The sequence below is a fragment of the Esox lucius genome, chromosome 10 (assembly GCF_011004845.1).
Source record: "Esox lucius isolate fEsoLuc1 chromosome 10, fEsoLuc1.pri, whole genome shotgun sequence".
Lineage (NCBI taxonomy): Eukaryota > Metazoa > Chordata > Actinopteri > Esociformes > Esocidae > Esox > Esox lucius.
In genome coordinates, this window is record NC_047578.1 from 767,983 (window position 1) to 786,825 (window position 18,843).

At 44.2% G+C, this 18,843-nt stretch overlaps 1 protein-coding gene across 1 annotated transcript in view; it reads left to right on the forward strand.

Annotated features, from left to right (window-relative positions):
* fhod3a (formin homology 2 domain containing 3a) overlaps positions 1-18,843 on the forward strand; it is a 66,034-nt gene that overhangs the window by 18,956 nt on the left and 28,235 nt on the right. Inside the window, 2 exon segments of the mRNA XM_029122846.2 lie at positions 17,865-17,932; positions 18,704-18,809. Of these exon segments, the coding sequence (XP_028978679.2) occupies positions 17,865-17,932; positions 18,704-18,809 (174 nt within the window).

An 18,843-nucleotide genomic window follows, 5' to 3' on the forward strand; every position in this document is an offset into this window, starting at 1 on the left:
CTTGTTAAACTAGTAAAGCTCTTCTAGATGTCATTTCATTTTCTATTAGCACATTTTAACTACAACATTTCAGATTCATGTAATTATAAGCTCTGGGGAACAAACTCACTGGGTTTTTGCACTTCTTGAAGAATCTATTTTCAGAGAGCATTATTAAGACCTGAACAACTGTTAACTAACTGAGAATTAGACAGATGCTAAACATGGACACAGATTGGTACCCAAAACTCTAGTAGTGATTCTATGATGGTGGTCCTATCTCCATGGAATTAACAGATTATAAGGCCACTTAACCAGGTTGACATGAGAAAAGTCTGGGTTTTAAATGGGACAGTTCCTAGCATAGTGAACACGTAATGATCAGAACCTTATGAGTCTTCTTCACAAATTGGGGAATATGGTCGTGTTTGGAATACCCTACTTCTATGCATTTATTCACTTCCTGTCAGACTGTTTTCTTATCCTATCCTTACGCTGCCCTTTACACTGTTTTAATCTGTTCCGCCTGCTCACTTGAAATCCAATCAATAGCCCACAGATTTAAGCTGGATGACCCAGGAGTTCAAAGCTTAGCAGGACACTCCAGGATTTTGTTTCCTGCCTGGTGAATGAAGAATCCAGTCTAACGATGATACAGTATAGCCTGTGGATAAATGATATGTTAGGGTTGTGGTCATACTGGGACGCTGTGTCCTGGAATCACATGATTAGTTTGATAAGATCTTACATCAATGTACCAGTTGGGAGATTGGCACATAGTAATTGTGTAATTGAAATTCATCACCGTCTCATTCATCGCCTGCAGAAGGAGGTGCTTTATTGCCACATGATGCTTTGGCCCAAGATCCCACAACACGTTGCTGACCGAAGTGACCCAGGATAAGTTGTTTACTCAACCAGACCGTCTGAACATATCACACCTGACTGTCAAAGTGTCATGAGAGAACTGGAATAGGGAAAGAACATGTTTCCATTTCACATCAACATGTGTTAAACAATGACTCTTTCAGATGATCAGCTAGAAGTTTTGTTGTTAATAGCAATGAATTGGCATTTTTGAATTAAAGAACGTTTTATGTAAAATGACGGTAATGGTGTTATAGACATACTATGGTTTCCATTGTGAATGACACTAACTCATCAACTAACATGACCTACAAGTACATGAGAATGTTTTTAATACCCTTTTCATCTCAACAACAGAAAAAAGGGATCAGCTTGTTAGCTATTGTAGGTAGCTAGCTGGACTGATATTAGCTAATGTAGATGCTACTGTAGAAGGACTGGCCTTAGATGATGCAGGTAGCTAGAAGGACTGGCGTTATTAGCTAATGCATGTAGCTCGAAAGACTAGCCTTAGCTGGTGTAGGAAGCTAGAAGGACTGGTGTTAGCTAAAGCAGGTACAGTGGATATAAACAGTCTACACACCCCACTTTTAATGTGACCTATAAAGTGAACATGGCATGTTAACAGAGGTGTGTAGACTTTTTATATCCACTGTAGCTAGGACTGGTGTTAGCTAATGTAGGTAGCTAGTAGGACTGGCGTTAGCTAATGTAGGTAGCTAGTAGGACTGGCGTTAGCTAATGTAGGTAGCTAGTAGGACTGGCGTTAGCTAATGTAGGTAGCTAGTAGGACTGGCGTTAGCTAATGTAGGTAGCTAGTAGGACTGGCGTTAGCTAATGTAGGTAGCTAGTAGGACTGGCGTTAGCTAATGTAGGTAGCTAGTAGGACTGGCGTTAGCTAAGCTTTCTCATCAGCTGGCTACTGTTTTGGTTAATTTAAATAAGGGCCACGGTGACTGGTTTTAGCAGCATTCCATTTTGTGGTCTGTGCTTAAAAGGGCAGTTTGGGGTTTGTCTCAGGGCTAGGGGTTTGGGGCTAGAGGATAGGGGTTTGGGGCTAGAGGATAGGGGTTTGGGGCTAGAGGATAGGGGTTTGGGGCTAGAGGATAGGGGTTTGGGGCTAGAGGATAGGGGTTAGTATGTAGGTGTTCTTTTGCAAGAATTGCTTGAATTTTGTTATTTCTCTGTGAATAATTGTAATTTATGGAACAATAACTTTTTCAACACCTGAAAAAAGACCTCAGAAATGTCCATACATTTTAACAGGATTCTGTAAAGTACACCAAATTGTATACCCCTTTTTCCTAGGGTAGTTCACTAACCCTTATAACGTAGCTCTCATGGTTGAAAAGGTTGAGAATGGGCTCGGGGTTAAGGTGGGGCTAGCATGAAGGGGCTAGCGTTTAGGGACCGTGAGGTTAGGGGTTGGACCTTGTAGCTTTGCCTCAATTCAGCCTTCATTACATACTTGGAATAAAGAACTAAACATTGAAGAATGTGTACATAGCAAAAAATGTGTTGCTTTATAGAAGTTCAAAGCCCAACCTGTAAATTGCTTAAGTCTGTGGCAGCAATGCAAGGCTGGTATTAATGAGTTTTTTGATGAAGATGTTCCCTCGGTGCCCAGCCAGCAATCCCATTGACACTGTGCTGGTGTAAGCATCACACACACTCCACCTCTCACCTTCCACCTCTCACCTTCCACCTCTCCCTTCCACCTCTCACCTTCCACCTCTCACCTTCCACCTCTCCCTTCCACCTCTCACCTTCCACCTCTCCCCTCCACCACTCCTCTCCACCACTCCTCTCCACCACTCCTCTCCACCACTCCCCTCCACCTCTCCCCTCCACCTCTCCTCTCCACCTCTCCCCTCCACCTCTCCCCTCCACTCCCCTCCACCTCTCCCCTCCACTCCCCTCCACCACTCCTCTCCACCTCTCCTCCCCACCTCTCCTCTCCACCTCTCCCCTCCACTCCCCTCCACCTCTCCCCTCCACTCCTCTCCACCACTCCTCTCCACCTCTCCCCTCCACCTCTCCCCTCCACTCCCCTCCACCTCTCCCCTCCACCACTCCTCTCCACCTCCGCTCTCCAGGCTTGCTGAAACCAGGGCTAAAATTAACCCTGTGGTACCAAAGCAATCTCACTTGGCCACAATGACAGCAGGGGGAGGAATGACAGGAGGGAGGAGAAGACAAGGAAAGGAAAGAGGAGAGGAAATAGGAGAGGATTGCGAGGGGGGGCACTGAGTCTGTACATGGTCAAGACCGTGATCACTGAGTCTGTACATGGTCAAGACCGTGATCACTGAGTCTGTACATGGTCAAGACCGTGATCACTGAGTCTGTACATGGTCAAGACCGTGATCACTGAGTCTGTACATGGTCAAGACTGTGATATCTGAGTCTGTACATGGTCAAGACTGTGATCTCTGAGTCTGTACATGGTCAAGACTGTGATCTCTGAGTCTGTACATGGTCAAGACCGTGATCTCTGAGTCTGTACATGGTCAAGACCGTGATCTCTGAGTCTGTACATGGTCAAGACCGTGATCTCTGAGTCTGTACATGGTCAAGACCGTGATCTCTGAGTCTGTACATGGTCAAGACCGTGATCTCTGAGTCTGTACATGGTCAAGACCGTGATCACCGAGGGATGGAGGGACAGAGTGTAGATATGTTGATGGGACATCTGGGTATTGTTTGTTGTGGTGGATAAATATGTTGTGTAGCTGCAAGAGTTGATCTTGGTCTGTATTAAGGGTGAGACCTCTCACAGGTCTGGTTTCATTTTTCAGAATTTGAAGTACGTGGGCATTGGGCCTGTGATGAATATGTTAAATTGAGACACCGTGTAAACAACATAACCATGTCGGGTTTGAATGAATCCTCAGCTGTTATCAGGGTTTTCGTGGATAACAAGAATCCCATTTCAATCACTATTATTCCTCAGAGTCTTTCAATTCCAAGTGAGACAGCTAGTGTTTTTTGTGACATGGATCACATACAGGCAGAGGTGTAAACAGTACAAAGTAAAAGTACTCAACTGGGTTCGGCTGTGTTCACCACTTTTGGGAAGTATCTAATTAAGATCTAAATTACCAGGTAAAGGGAGTTCAAAACGAACTAGTGATCAATTAAATAAAAAGGAAGAGTGTAAATTATCAATTAAGGACACTGATGAGTTATGAACTCTGTTTACATGGTCATTTAACCCTTCTTTAGGAACTTCCCAAAACTAGTGAACACAGCCGAGTACTTCTGCTTTGTACTTTTTACACCCCTGCATACAGGAAATGACATAGCGAGACAGCTAGTGTTTTTTGTGACATGGATCACATACAGGAAATTACATAGTTTTTTTCAGGTACCCCTTTTGGCTCATCAGCTCCACTTTTACAACCAGTGGTTAGAAATCCCAGAATTCATCTTAAGATGTCTGAAGTTGGACGTGTAAATAAGTGTAATATAATAAAAGCATTAGCTCTGAGAAACTAAATGTTTTTTTTTTTTTCTATAATTTGGAGTGGCTGTAGATTACAATAGAAACATATGTATATTGTCCAGGTTGTTCGCAAATTTTACTGCTTGTAAGTTATGCATTGTAATTTCTGGTTAACAGACTGGTCTTTAGTATTGTGTTTAGCCTCCTACTAATATGGGTGTATTAAGCAGGATTTACTCTAAGGATACTACTTCCCTATAGGCTGGGGTCAGTAGTGAGCTATATAGTGAATAGTGTGCTATTTCTTCCATGATCCTAGTCTGTCTGTGTGTGTGTGTGTGTCTGTGGTTGTGCAGTGTGTGTGTGTGTGTGGCTGTGTGTATGTTTGTGTAGTGTGTTTGTGTGTGTGTTTATAGGTTTTATACCTCTACTAGTCTCCCGCTACAGAAACATGGGTTGCGCTGCTCTTGCCAGATTCAGTTCAGACTTAAATGGCCTTCTCTCCTCAGCATGTACTTGTAAATAAAACACATCACCATGATTTAAGAGTTGTAGAGAACAAGAACACAGACATAACATAGCAACAGGTCAGGTCTCCAGGCTAGCCAGAAAGGAGAAGATGGAAGAGGGAGTGAGGCCCATAATGGTTTAGAGGACGGTTGGGGAGATGACAGAGCAAGAGAATTGTTTGGGAAATACATTTCTAGAGGAAACCGATGGACTCGTGCCAGATCACTCATTGGCCATGAGGAGGAGGTTATCATACTACTTCTGTCACATAGTCACAGAAGGAGAAATAGAGAGAGACTTAGGGAGGGTTTGTGGGAGGGAGGGAGGGTTTGTGGGAGGGAGAGAGGGAGAGCTAGAAACAATTTGTATTGTCCCATTGCTGCTGTTTTCGAAATGTCACTCTTAGTAACAGAAACAATAGCAGACAAGCTAAATATAGAATTTGTAAAGATAGAAGGGGAAAGGAGAGATGAGAAAGACAGGGTGGTTAGAATATCCCAGTCAGGGAAAGTCTGTGAGTGGAAAACACGTTTCTGGTTTTACAAAAGTAAAACCAGAGGAAAACAACGAAAACCAGAATAAAACCAGGGTACAGACAGGCGTGTTGTGCCTGGTTAAGTGTTTGGAATGCATGTAGTTTAGCACAGTGACCTGTGAAGGGAGGGACATGTAGTCATGTTCTGGCCTTCCTTTTTGGCCTGGTCAGATGTGTTGATGTCTCACCTCAATGGTTGGCAGATAGCTCTTAAAACCCCTCTCATATCCTGTGGTTAACCTTTCATCTCTAATAGTTGAATTGAACCTTAGACTTCCATATTACCTAACCCTAATTATAACCTTAAACCCCAATATAACCTAACACCCCCCATACCCTGAAGCCCCTCCCCCATATCTCCTGAAGCCCCTCCCCCATTTCCTCTGGGTAATGGCACTACATTCTACAGTCCTCTTTAGAATGACTTCATTCTAAAGCGGACTTGTCAATCAACCCCCCTCCTTGCTTATATCTTTCCAGGCACATGTTTCTATTTTGCTTTCTTACAATTCTACAAAGCGAATTGTGAGAAATAAAATAAAATGAAAGGTTACCTTGTATACACAATGTAGTGGAGTATGTAGAGAATGTCCACCACCACCAAGCACCCACACACATACAGCCCCCCACTACACAAACGAAGATAGACTCCCCCCACTGCACAAAGATAGACCCCCCCACACACACTCATAGACCCCCCCACACACACTCATAGTCTCCCCCCCCCCCCCCCACACACACACACACACAGATAGACTCCCTCACACACGGATTCCAGCGTTTGAATTTGCGACAAGACGCCTGAGCTGAGCTAAATAGTAGTTCCAGGACCCTCAGAAGAGAAACCTCTTCATGAAACTACTGATATTGCTATCTAGCTGTAGAACTACTGGAGTCCATTTTCCTTTAGGAAGAACTAGACATTGGAGCATTAGTTATGTAGTTGCTTGGGAAGACAAAGCTTCGGTGACTGACTCAGCTAACGATCGATTGATGAACAAATGAATTCTAGTTTTTATGGTCATTGTGAAAGTTTCAAAATACAGCTTATTGAATACAACAACCTTAGCTAGATGTACAACAAAAAGACATCCTCTCCACCCACACAAGAAATCTATATTATTGACAAAATATTTTAGTTTAGATTAACAGTTTTGAGGAACATGGGTTTGGCAGATAGTGTTGCATAGGGAATGTTTTCGACATCTACTTAGTCAAATTGCTGTAGACATTTGTTTTAGAAGCATTGAAACAATTCATTTTAAGTGCTTGGGCAGTATATTTAATATAAAGAAAACAAACATAAGATTTCTATTCATTATGCTTAGCAACATACGAGATGGTTCAGTGCAGAGATAATCAATGCCCTATCTGAATCGAGACAATGGAAACTGACCACATGACCTGACCACATGACCTCACCAGGGAAAAACTCAAGTTCTTGCCCTAAATTTAACTCAACTCAAAAAATGTGTTTGTTGGTACGGCACCAGGCATTATAGTGTCTGCAGTGAGATGATTGCGCTGCCAGTGCTAACTAGTCAATGTGAAGGTCTGAGAATAGCCTTGGCCTGGGCTGAAGACCCCCGGGAAGAAGAGGAGGTGAAATGTTATCCCTGGGGAAACCGTGTTGTAGGAGGGTCACAGTGATTGGAGTGAATTCTACTGTAATGGTGTAGCGAGACAGTGCTAATCCAAGTGGCTTCTGGTCTGTCATCGCCACGGTAACATTCTGTAGGACAAGCCCCTGCAGCAGCCGTATCCAACCTCAGTGTCGGGGGTGGGGGGTTCTAGGTCTGTTAGGTTGTGGGGGCTGTAGGTCTGTAGGGTTGTGGGGCTGTAGGTCTGTAGGGTTGTGGGGCTGTAGGTCTGGAGGGTTAGGGGGATGTAGGTCTGTAGGGTTGTGGGGCTGTAGGTCTGTAGGGTTGGGGGGCTGTAGGTCTGGAGGGTTGGGGGGCTGTAGGTCTGGAGGGTTGGGGGGCTGTAGGTCTGTAGGGTTGGGGGGCTGTAGGTCTGGAGGGTTGTGGGGCTGTAGGTCTGGAGGGTTGGGGGGCTGTAGGTCTGGAGGGTTGGGGGGCTGTAGGTCTGTAGGGTTGTGGGGCTGTAGGTCTGTAGGGTTGGGGGGCTGTAGGTCTGTAGGGTTGGGGGGCTGTAGGTCTGTAGGGTTGGGGGGCTGTAGGTCTGGAGGGTTGGGGGGCTGTAGGTCTGGAGGGTTGGGGGGCTGTAGGTCTGGAGGGTTGTGGGGCTGTAGGTCTGGAGGGTTGTGGGGCTGTAGGTCTGGAGGGTTGTGGGGCTGTAGGTCTGTAGGGTTGGGGGGCTGTAGGTCTGTAGGGTTGGGGGGCTGTAGGTCTGTAGGGTTGGGGGTCTGTAGGTCTGGAGGGTTGGGGGGCTGTAGGTCTGTAGGGTTGGGGGTCTGTAGGTCTGTAGGGTTGGGGGTCTGTAGGTCTGGAGGGTTGGGGGTCTGTAGGTCTGGAGGGTTGGGGGGCTGTAGGTCTGGAGGGTTGGGGGGCTGTTGGTCTTGAGGGTTGGGGGGCTGTTGGTCTTGAGGGTTGGGGGGCTGTTGGTCTGGAGGGTTGGGGGCTGTAGGTCTGGAGGGTTGGGGGGCTGTAGGTCTGGAGGGTTGGGGGGCTGTAGGTCTGGAGGGTTGGGGGGCTGTAGGTCTGGAGGGTTGGGGGGCTGTAGGTCTGGAGGGTTGGGGGGCTTGGGGTTGGTGGTGTAAAGTGTGTATGTGGTGGAGCAGTTAATGCATTTTCTTTCACAGCTGACGTCTTTCATGAAATACTTGGAAGGAAATTAAAGGTCACTGTCCTCTCAGTGCGCGTGTGTGTGCATGTGTGTGTGTTCCTGACTTCATTAACAAGTGGTGACAGAAATATTGTCAAATAGTTTTTTGGAATGTAAATCAGAACAATGTGACTAATGAGGACATTTTTGTTAGGTGAAGTGTTAATTAGAGGGCAAAACATACAGTTGGGGTTAGGGTTAGGTTTTGGGTTAGGTTGTGTACTGAGGGTGTACACATGAACCCAGCTGATCTTAGTGTAGAACTGATACCTCATCCCCATCCAATATTAATAGCTCAGATATCAGCTATCCGTGGGTTTAAATTACTCTCTCTCTCTGTCTCTCTCCATCTCTCCCCATCTCTCTGTCTCTCTCCATCTCTCCCCATCTCTCCCTCCCTGTCTCTGTCTCTCTCTCTCTAGCTCCTTACTGACCTCCTCATAGTTCTCCCACTGGGGGGCTGTTTTGAAAGGGGAACTCAACCCTCTGCCTTGTGGGTTTTTTAAGAGGGATGAGTCAGCAGTAGCAGTGGGATTAGTCTTGGACCACCAGCTGTGTGTCCTGCTGAAATGGTTCCCAAAATAATTCTGTTGGCACTGCATTGATATGTGAACTGGGAGAAATATCCAGGGAGAGGAAGTTGCCCCTAGACTGTGACCTTTTGACCCCTGAGACCTCTATGGCATTGCCTTGACCCTGCCTGTAGCCTGTCCTGTGATGACGACTCAGATGTTCTGCATGACCCCCTGTGGGTCAAGGTTCAGACTTAGTAGGGCCAGTTGACGCTGAATCTGTGAAGCATTGAAATATTGTCATTTTCCTCCATTCAGAACGTACAGGAACTCACTGTCAGTGTAAAGGCCAGTGTTAATCCAGGGGGAGATGGGTGAGTAACCCCTGCAGGTCCCTCTGTGTGGACATTGTAATGTCCAAAGGATTAGCCGAAGCTGAGGGGTCACAGAGCTAATCTCATTATGCTGGAGAAGAAGCCTGTTACTCTCAATGTACAGACTAAACCTGTTGGTGTCCCAGAATGCACCTCACCCTGGTCTAGTGCCCTACTCTTGAAAAAGGGGTGTGGTTTTAGTTAGTGAAGCAGTGGTGCCCCACCCATGAGGGAATCCCTTCCTTGTCACATGGAAGGCCTGATCCTACACACACACACACACACACACCCTTGGTAGGCCTGATCCTACACACACACACACACGCACGCACGCACGCACACACTCACACTCACACAAACACACACACACACGAGTGGTTGGCCTGATTGTATACACACTCTCACACACGCATGGTCGGCCTGATCGTACACACACACGTACACACAAACACACATGCATGGGATCCAATCCAAAACACTCTTATGGGCATTGCCGGGAAACTGGATGTTTCCGTTTTTCTCGGATGAAGATTCTTCAACCTAATGTCCTCTATGTGTCCATATCCAGACATGCCTACTGTCAATCTATAGCCTTATATAGTTAGAGAGAGATGGGTTTTATAAGGGTGTATGATTTTTAAAATATGTACCTTAAATATGTCCCTGGCAGAAAAGTGAACATTAAGTTCCAGAAGATCTACTGTCACTCTCAACCTTATAAACCTAATTAGGCATCAGGTGAGTTCCAACTTGACTGGACTTGGAGTCTTATCAGTCAAAGCTGCTTTATGTCAATTTGAATTACTCATTTAATATGCATCATCTGCAACCAACATTAGGTGAATGGACCATCCTAATTGTATTGATAAGGTAGGGAACCTGGTTATGGTATTGATCAGACCTGTTGAGGGAACCTGGTTATGGTATTGATCAGACCTGTTGAGGGAACCTGTTGATGGTATTGATCAGACCTGTTGAGGGAACCTGGTTATGGTATTGATCAGACCTGTTGAGGGAACCTGGTTAGGGTATTGATCAGACCTGTTGAGGGAACCTGGTTATGGTATTTATCAGACCTGTTGAGTGAACCTGGTTATGGTATTGATCAGACCTGTTGAGGGAACCTGGTTATGGTATTGATCAGACCTGTTGAGGGAACCTGGTTATGGTATTGATCAGACCTGTTGTGGGAACCTGGTTATGGTATTGATCAGACCTGTTGAGGGAACCTGGTTATGGTATTGATCAGGTAGGGAACCTGGTTATGGTATTGATCAGACCTGTTGAGGGAACCTGGTTATGGTATTGATCAGACCTGTTGAGTGAACCTGGTTATGGTATTGATCAGACCTGTTGTGGGAACCTGGTTATGGTATTGATCAGACCTGTTGAGGGAACCTGGTTATGGTATTGATCAGGTAGGGAACCTGGTTATGGTATTGATCAGACCTATTGTTGGAACCTGGTTATGGTATTGATCAGACCTGTTGAGGGAACCTGGTTATGGTATTGATCAGGTAGGGAACCTGGTTATGGTATTGATCAGACCTGTTGTGGGAACCTGGTTATGGTATTGATCAGACCTGTTGAGGGAACCTGGTTATGGTATTGATCAGGTAGGGAACCTGGTTATGGTATTGATCAGACCTGTTGAGGGAACCTGGTTATGGTATTGATCAGGTAGGGAACCTGGTTATGGTATTGATCAGATGTGCAGCCTGCAGTGACTGAGTTCCCTCGTGCTAAAAGATCCTCCCGTTCAAAGCTTTGGTCAAATCAAACTTGAACCTAAACCAGTCTTAAGCTTTGGTCAAATCAAACTTGAACTTAAACCAGTCTTAAGCTTTGTGGTCAAATCAAACTTGAACCTAAACCAGTCTTAAGCTTTGGTCAAATCAAACTTGAACCTAAACCAGTCTTAAGCTTTGTGGTCAAATCAAACTTGAACCTAAACCAGTCTTAAGTTCAATGTATAAAGCTCTGAGACATTGATGGCTCAAATGTGTATAGACTTGGTATTGGCACATTTATTGGACCGTTGGTTATTGGATTGAAGCCTACAGTCGTATCCTATTTGATCACACAAAATACTACAAAACCATAGACCCCAACACATGGTTGTGAGTTTAAATCAGAAGTCTTCATACCGTCCCCTGGTCAGTAATTGGTTTAGATCAGGCCTTTAACATTCAGTCTTTAGGTGCAGTCCTCTGGTTGGTAATTGGTTTAGATCAGGCCTTTAACATTCAGTCTTTAGGTGCAGTCCTCTGGTTGGTAATTGGTTTGGATCAGGCCTTTAACATTCAGTCTTTAGCTGCAGTCCTCTGGTTGGTAATTGTTTTAGATCAGGCCTTTAACATTCAGTCTTTAGGTGCAGTCCTCTGGTTGGTAATTGGTTTAGATCAGGCCTTTAACACTCAGTCTTTAGCTGCAGTCCTCTGGTTGGTAATTGGACTCCTGTGTTCATGTCACACTTGCAGATAAAGCTCTAATTATAGGTGGGGAAGAGGGAAGTGCTTTGGAGATACTAGGAACACTCTGGAATGACTGCGCTTTTAACTTCAGCTGTTTGATTGGGAGGTTTTATTATATATGTATTGATGTGGATACTCCCAGGGCATTGGAGCATGCAATTTCTATTTTCTGGTCACCTTGATGGTAGCTGTACAAACTTGTGTGTGTGTGTGTGTGTGTGTGGCTGTGTGTATGTGTGTGTTTATGTTTGTCTCTGTGTGAGTGTGTGTGTGTAGGTCTGTTTGTGTGTGTGTGTGTTTATGTTTGTCTGTGTGTGTGTTTGTGGCTTTCTCTGTGTGTCTGTGTGTCTGTTTGCGTGTGTTTGTGTGTGTGTCTGTTTGCGTGTATTTGTGTGTGTGTCTGTTTGCGTGTGTTTGTGTGTGTGTCTGTTTGTGTGTATCTGTTTGTGTGTGTGTGTGTGTGTCTGTCTATGCACACGTCTGTGAATGAGGTCAGGGACAATAACATGTGACTGGGTCCTCAATAACACAACTATTAAAGTTTGATAAAACATTAAGAAACCAATAAAAGGAGGCTTTTTCCTCTTCTATTCCTCCACACACTCAGACACCGCAGAAGTGACTTCCCGTTCCAGTTTTCCTTAGTGATAATTGTAAAACCGCAGGCCAGGAAAGAAGGAGAGAATTACAGAAAGAAATTGACAGAGACAGACTGAGAAGAAGGGAGTGAAGCATGGGAGGGAGAGGGAGAGACGGGGAGAGGGGGAGAGAGAGGGGGAGAGAGAGGGGGGGAGAGAGGGGGGGAGAGGGAGAGAGACGGGGAGAGGGAGGGAGACAGAGATGAAGGTAAATGAATGAGTGAATAATCTGTTCATTATGGAAACGTCCTCCCCAGTCCTGTTTTTCTGTCTCTGTGATCGATGAAGTGGGATGTGGCGTTATTGTCTCAGCCTGGGTCACAAATGTCACCCGATTTCTGAGGAATCCTGTTCCAAGTCGGTTTGTGTTACTCCAGGTTGTTGCGTGTGTGCGTGCGTGTGTGCGTGCGCCTGTATTGGTTCAGTGTAAGCCCTAATATCAAAGGTCAAAATGGCTGGTTTAATTTATTTCCTGTCTGAACTGCCAGTCACTCTCATCTGCTGCGGTATTAAAACAGCTGGCTGGATCATTGATTATTGATTCACACGTTCACTAATGCACTCGCACTCATACACACACACACCCGTACACACACATCTATACACACACACACACACACCCTCATGTAGATAAACACATCCTATAAAGCCCTATATTAAAATTGGATGAATGATGTCAGCGAAGGCGTGAATATATCAATCTCCACCACAAGTTCTTCAGTGTGTCCTCAACATGTTCAACTGCATTAATGTCACCTGCAATGTGCTCTCCTCACCCGCAGCCCCTCCTCACCCGCAGCCCCTCCTCACCCGCAGCCCCTCCTCTGCCTCTGCCCAACAACAATATGGAATATTCCGGGACACAGCAGATTAGCAGAATCAAACAGTGATTCATCATGAAACCCAAACCAAAGAAAACAAGATGTGTTTTTCCTTCAACTTAAACCTGTGTAATTCTTATTTGCAGGAAGAACTATTGACTTACGGCACATTTGCCATTTTGTATCTAACAACATAATTGACAAGTACTTCATTGTGGTTGGTGTGTTTCTGTTTAGTCGTCCCATCCTTTATAGCTGGAATCAGCAAGTGAAACAATAACATTGGTTCCCTTCATTCCTGCCCTCGTGTTTTTCTAAAAAGCTGAAGGATGGGTCTGGTGAAAGTTCAGTGTTCATAATGGAGGTCTGACTATCTGTGACGGAACGTGAAAGTGTAAAAAAAAGTCTAATTCAGGAACATTTGTATGGATTATATTTGTGAAAATCCCACAAATCATCACATTCTTTTAGTCACTTCATTAGTTTCACATTTGTCCCAACACTGTTTTGACCATAAATGTGTGAGCTCACGTCCAATTGACAATGCCATTCAATACATCCTCAATGGGGCTACAAAAAGTGCATTATTGAGCTGTAAGACCACAAAAGCCCCTTCTAAAGAATGCAAATATTTAGTTGATAAACACATTGTCATCATGTTTTTCGCCCCCGATTGATTTGAGATATTTTTTAGGTTAATAGTATAACGTTAGGTTACACTGCATTCAAAGATCGCTAAGCTAACATTGAGGGGCCACTGGATTTGAGCTAGCTAACGTTAGCACCACTATCTTTGACTGACTTTGCTAGCTAATAAAACATTTGTCTAAAATACATTTGATGACATGCTGTTGACGGCAACAATGCTTTTCCTTTAGTCTACTTTGATTATATTTCCAAGCCCCTGAAGTTTAATATCAGTCAAACAGAAGTTAAAAGTCATTTGCGCCAGTTCAGTACAGCTGCTGTAGCTGTGGAATATTGACAACAGCAAGAACGTGCCCGAGTGACTGACGTGTGCATTCGTGAGTAGAGGTCAGGCCAACAGGCACCTGCCGGAACATTCCAGAACAGAACAGATTCTCTCCACCCCCACTGAATCCCGGCCCACAACCTCCACAACCGATGCACATTTCCCAAGACATCAAGTGGCCACTTGGCAGAGGCACAGCTCTTCCAGCATCCGTGTTCAGAACGTGGGACTGCATCTCTCCCTTCCATCGTCCTGTCATGTCCGTTCTCACCTTATCAGCCTGTTATCTCCCTGACCTTCTCCAACATGGCCGGGTCAGCAGCACAGTGTCAATGGCACGGACAAGACGACGGACAGGCCTAAGAGTTGGCCTCGTCTGCACTGCCTTTCTACAGCCAGTTCTGTGTAGAGTCCGAGTCAGAATCACCTTTATTTTCTGAGTTTGCTCTCAGAGATTTATTGGGTTTTATGGTGCTGAGGGAAGGAGCCAAAGAAAGAGATGAGGGAGATTGAACAAGAGCGGACGGGAGAGAGAAAGGATTTATTAGTGAAACACTGTGTACAAAAACACACACACAATCACACACAAACACATTGAAACACACACACAATCACACACAATCACATTGAAACACACACACAATCACACACAATCACACACAAACACATTGAAACACACACACAATCACACACAAACACATTGAAACACACACACAATCACACACAAACACATTGAAACACACACACAATCACACACAAACACATTGAAACAAACACACAATCACACACAAACACATTGAAACAAACACACAATCACACACAATCACATTGAAACACACACACAAACTAAGTAGGTTACTTATCAAAGGTTAATTCACACATTACCCAACGACACGTGATGGAGAGACGGGAATGAATGCCCCTTTTGGAAAGAAAGTCTACTGACCACGTGTGGTTAATGAGTATCGATAATGTCTGACAGTCGGTTTCCATGGTCACTATAGGATTCTATTGAGCAGTTCTAGATCCCTATTGGAGACACAACTGGATGGAGGCTAATGATCGATCTGATTGGTGGATGGTTCAGATTGATTAGGTTGATTGATTTAACTCTCAGGAGGTGACCTTGACCCCATGTAATGTATGTGTGTGTGTGTGTGTGTGTGTGTAAGCCAAGATCAGGGGTTGTAGTGCCCTGAAGCACTTCCTGAGTCAAAAGTGATCATGTTCCCCATGGGACCAATTTTCATGTAACACACAAAGTGTTACATGGTGACTGGGAGTTGTTTTTCCTGCGTTCCCCTGATAGAACGACGTCCCCTGGGTCCTATTGGTTGGAGCAGACAGTGTGTGACCCAAACCACCAAGCTGGAATAGCTCAGGACTCATAGCATGGTTGAATCTGCTCTCCCAGAAAGGTACTGGAAGTTTATAACTTTTGGGGAACAAGGTTAACTGAGTTTACTGTGATCTCTGATACCTCCAGTGGCTGGAGAGGGCTGCTGGACTGTTGACTGACAAAACCAGCTGAGGCTAACTTACACAGCTGACACATTCTGACATGATATGCAATATACATTACATCAATCAATCAATCAAATGTATTTATAAAGCCCTTTTTACAACAGCAGTTGTCACAAAGTGCTTTACAGAGACTCCCGGCCTTAAACCCCAAGGAGCAAACAACAGTAGTTTTGAATTTCAGTGGCTAGGAAAAACTCCCTAAGAAGGTTGAATTTTAGGAAGAAACCTAGAGAGGACCCAGGCTCAGAGGGGTGACCAGTCCTCTTCTGGCTGTGCCGGGTGAGATATTAAGAGTCCAATTGGAATAATAAATACATTTCTCTGGGCTAAATCCAGAGTCTATTTGATTTTAGACTAGGTCAGAAGTATGACCAGGTGGACAAGGACAGGGACAGCAATGGGCCCCCCAAACCAGGTAATCTGCAGGTGTGGACCAGGACCTCATCTCCTTCTAAAATTTAAAACTGGAGGAAACTGAGAAAAGTTATTAGTACATCCCTCATATCCCCCAGCACAATAATATAGCAGCGTAACACCTTGGAACTATAATATAGCAGCGTAACACCTTTGTTTTTATATCTATCTACATGTATGTAATATTGATGTGTCATAGGAAGCTTGAACCAATTCTGCAGCCGTAGTGTTTGAAGACTGTATAGACTGTAAGAGCCTCCACCTCGTCCATTTTTCCCCCCAGAAAATAACAGACCTTTTCTCTTTCTCACAAGGGTCTCAAAGAATGTCAGAGATAGGTATATGTTAATACAGCTCCGGAAAAAAATTAAGGGACCACTGCACCTTTTTCTTTCCTTTCCAAAAAGGTTGAAAAGAAATGTTTTGAGTGAGGAACAGAAGCGTTGAATTTGCAGTGATCTCTTAATTTTAACCTTTCTGTTCCTCACTCAAAACCTTCCTTTTCAACCTTTTTGGAAAGGAAAGAAAAAGGTGAAGTGGTCTTTTAATTTATAATTTACACATTGTCAGAGAGCTCTAGGACCCATCCACAGTTCATGGAGCTTCTGCAGATAGACAGATGATTGATTCTCCCAGAACGCATACAGGATACTGTGTAGATGCTCACAAACACACACACACACACACACACAGAGTGCAGTCCCTAATGTGTGACACAAAGCTTTCCATGTCATGACCTGAATACCTCGTCAGCCGCTGAAACTCTGAAACTCAGCCAGCTCCTCATTAACATTCCAATACTACAGTATCACTATGTCCAAACCTGCCGTCTGTCTCTTTGTTTTTCTATCTATCTACAGTATCACTATGTCCAAACCTGCCATCTGTCTTTGTTTTTCTGTCTATCTACAGTATCACTATGTCCAAACCTGCCGTCTGTCTCTTTGTTTTTCTATCTATCTACAGTATCACTATGTCCAAACCTGCCATCTGTCTTTGTTTTTCTGTCTATCTACAGTATCACTATGTCCAAACCTGCCGTCTGTCTCTTTGTTTTTCTATCTATCTACAGTATCACTATGTCCAAACCTGCCGTCTGTCTCTTTGTTTTTCTATCTATCTACAGTATCACTATGTCCAAACCTGCCGTCTGTCTCTTTGTTTTTCTATCTATCTACAGTATCACTATGTCCAAACCTGCCGTCTGTCTCTTTGTTTTTCTATCTATCTACAGTATCACTATGTCCAAACCTGCCGTCTGTCTCTTTGTTTTTCTTTCTATCTACAGTATCACTATGTCCAAACCTGCCGTCTGTCTCTTTGTTTTTCTATCGATCTACAGTATCACTATGTCCAAACCTGCCGTCAGTCCCTCTGTTTGTCTATCTATCTACTGTATCAATATGTCCAGCCAAGGCCTGCCCTGTCTGTCTCTCTATTTTCTATCTATCTACTGTGTCACTATGTCCAGCCCTGCCCTGTCTGTATCTCTGTTTTTCTATCTATCTACTGTATCAATATGTCTGTCTGTCTCCTGTATCAATCTCAATCTCTCTGTCTGTTTGTGTATTTGTGTTTTGTTTGTGATGGAAAAAGACTGTGTGTGTGTGTCTGTAGACTGTTTATGATGTACAAAGGCAGTGTGTCTGTGTGTGTCTGTAGACTGTTTGTTTATGATGAACAAGACTCTGTGTGTGTGTGTGTGTGTGTGTGTGTGGATGATTTGTTTTTGACCATCAGATGGTGATGTCTATAGTGATGTTTATAGTGACTTGGGTGATGTAATTGGTTCTATACCTGCTCTGGGGGTGATTAGTGTGGGCCGATGTGATTGGTTGTGTGTGCGTGTGTGTGGTCTGGTATTGTAGAAAACGAGTTGTAGTGTCAAAGGAAAAACACACATCTGGGATTTAAACTAACCACCTCTCTATCTGTCCCCCTTTCTCCCCCTCTGTCCCTCTATCTCTTCTCTTTCCATCCTCTCTCTTTCTCTGTCTCCTGTCTCTTTCTGTAGAAAAACTCTACAACTCTAATGGTCGGGACTTAAGGAGGGCACTCTTTTCTCTGAAGCAGATATTTCAGGTAAAGGGTGAATATAAACACACAGACACACTCTCTAACACACACACACACACTCTCAAACACACACACTCCCTAATACACACACTCATTAGCAACGGTAGTATAAAATCTAAACAACACAGATGGTCGCCGTGGCAGCAATGTGTTTCCATGACGGTAGACAACTCCACGTGGCTTGCAGGGTGTGTGTGTGTGTGTGTGTGTGGCTTTGAGTGTGTTTCTGTGTGTGTGTGTGTGACAGATATTGGCAGCACTTGTGTGTGTTTGAGTTTTAGAATAGAGGAGCAAGAAAGTGTCTGAGCCAAACCTCTTTCACTATCCACACACACACTAACAAACACACACACAAAATTAAACAAACAAACAAACATACAAAACTAAACAAGCACAATGCAAACTAGTGCTAGTTGACCCAGTAACACAGACCTTTGTGTTTCTGTGTTACTGAAAAGAATTGGTCTTACAGAGGTTCTGTATATAAGGACTATACTGAGGAAGTTAATACTTTATTATAAATATTATATTCATTATTTCTACATATGACAAACATTTATTATTATTATTATTATTATTGTTATCACCTAAGGCCTGGGGTAAAGACCTGGCAGTCCAGACTTTGTCAGTGGGCAAAGCAGTGAGGTGTGTTTGACGTTTGACAACATGTAGCATCAACCATGAACCTGATGCATTGCTGCCACCTGCTGGCCAAAGGTCAGAATAGCCACCTTTTGAAATCAAGAAACGTTGTGGTGTGTTTGTGTGTTCTAACAGGACGATAAGGATCTGGTCCATGAGTTTGTGATGGCCGAGGGGCTGACATGTCTTATCAAGGTGGGAACTGAAGCGGACCAGAACTACCAGAACTACATACTCAGAGGTATGTAGGAAGGTGTGAAGAGTCTGGCGAAGCA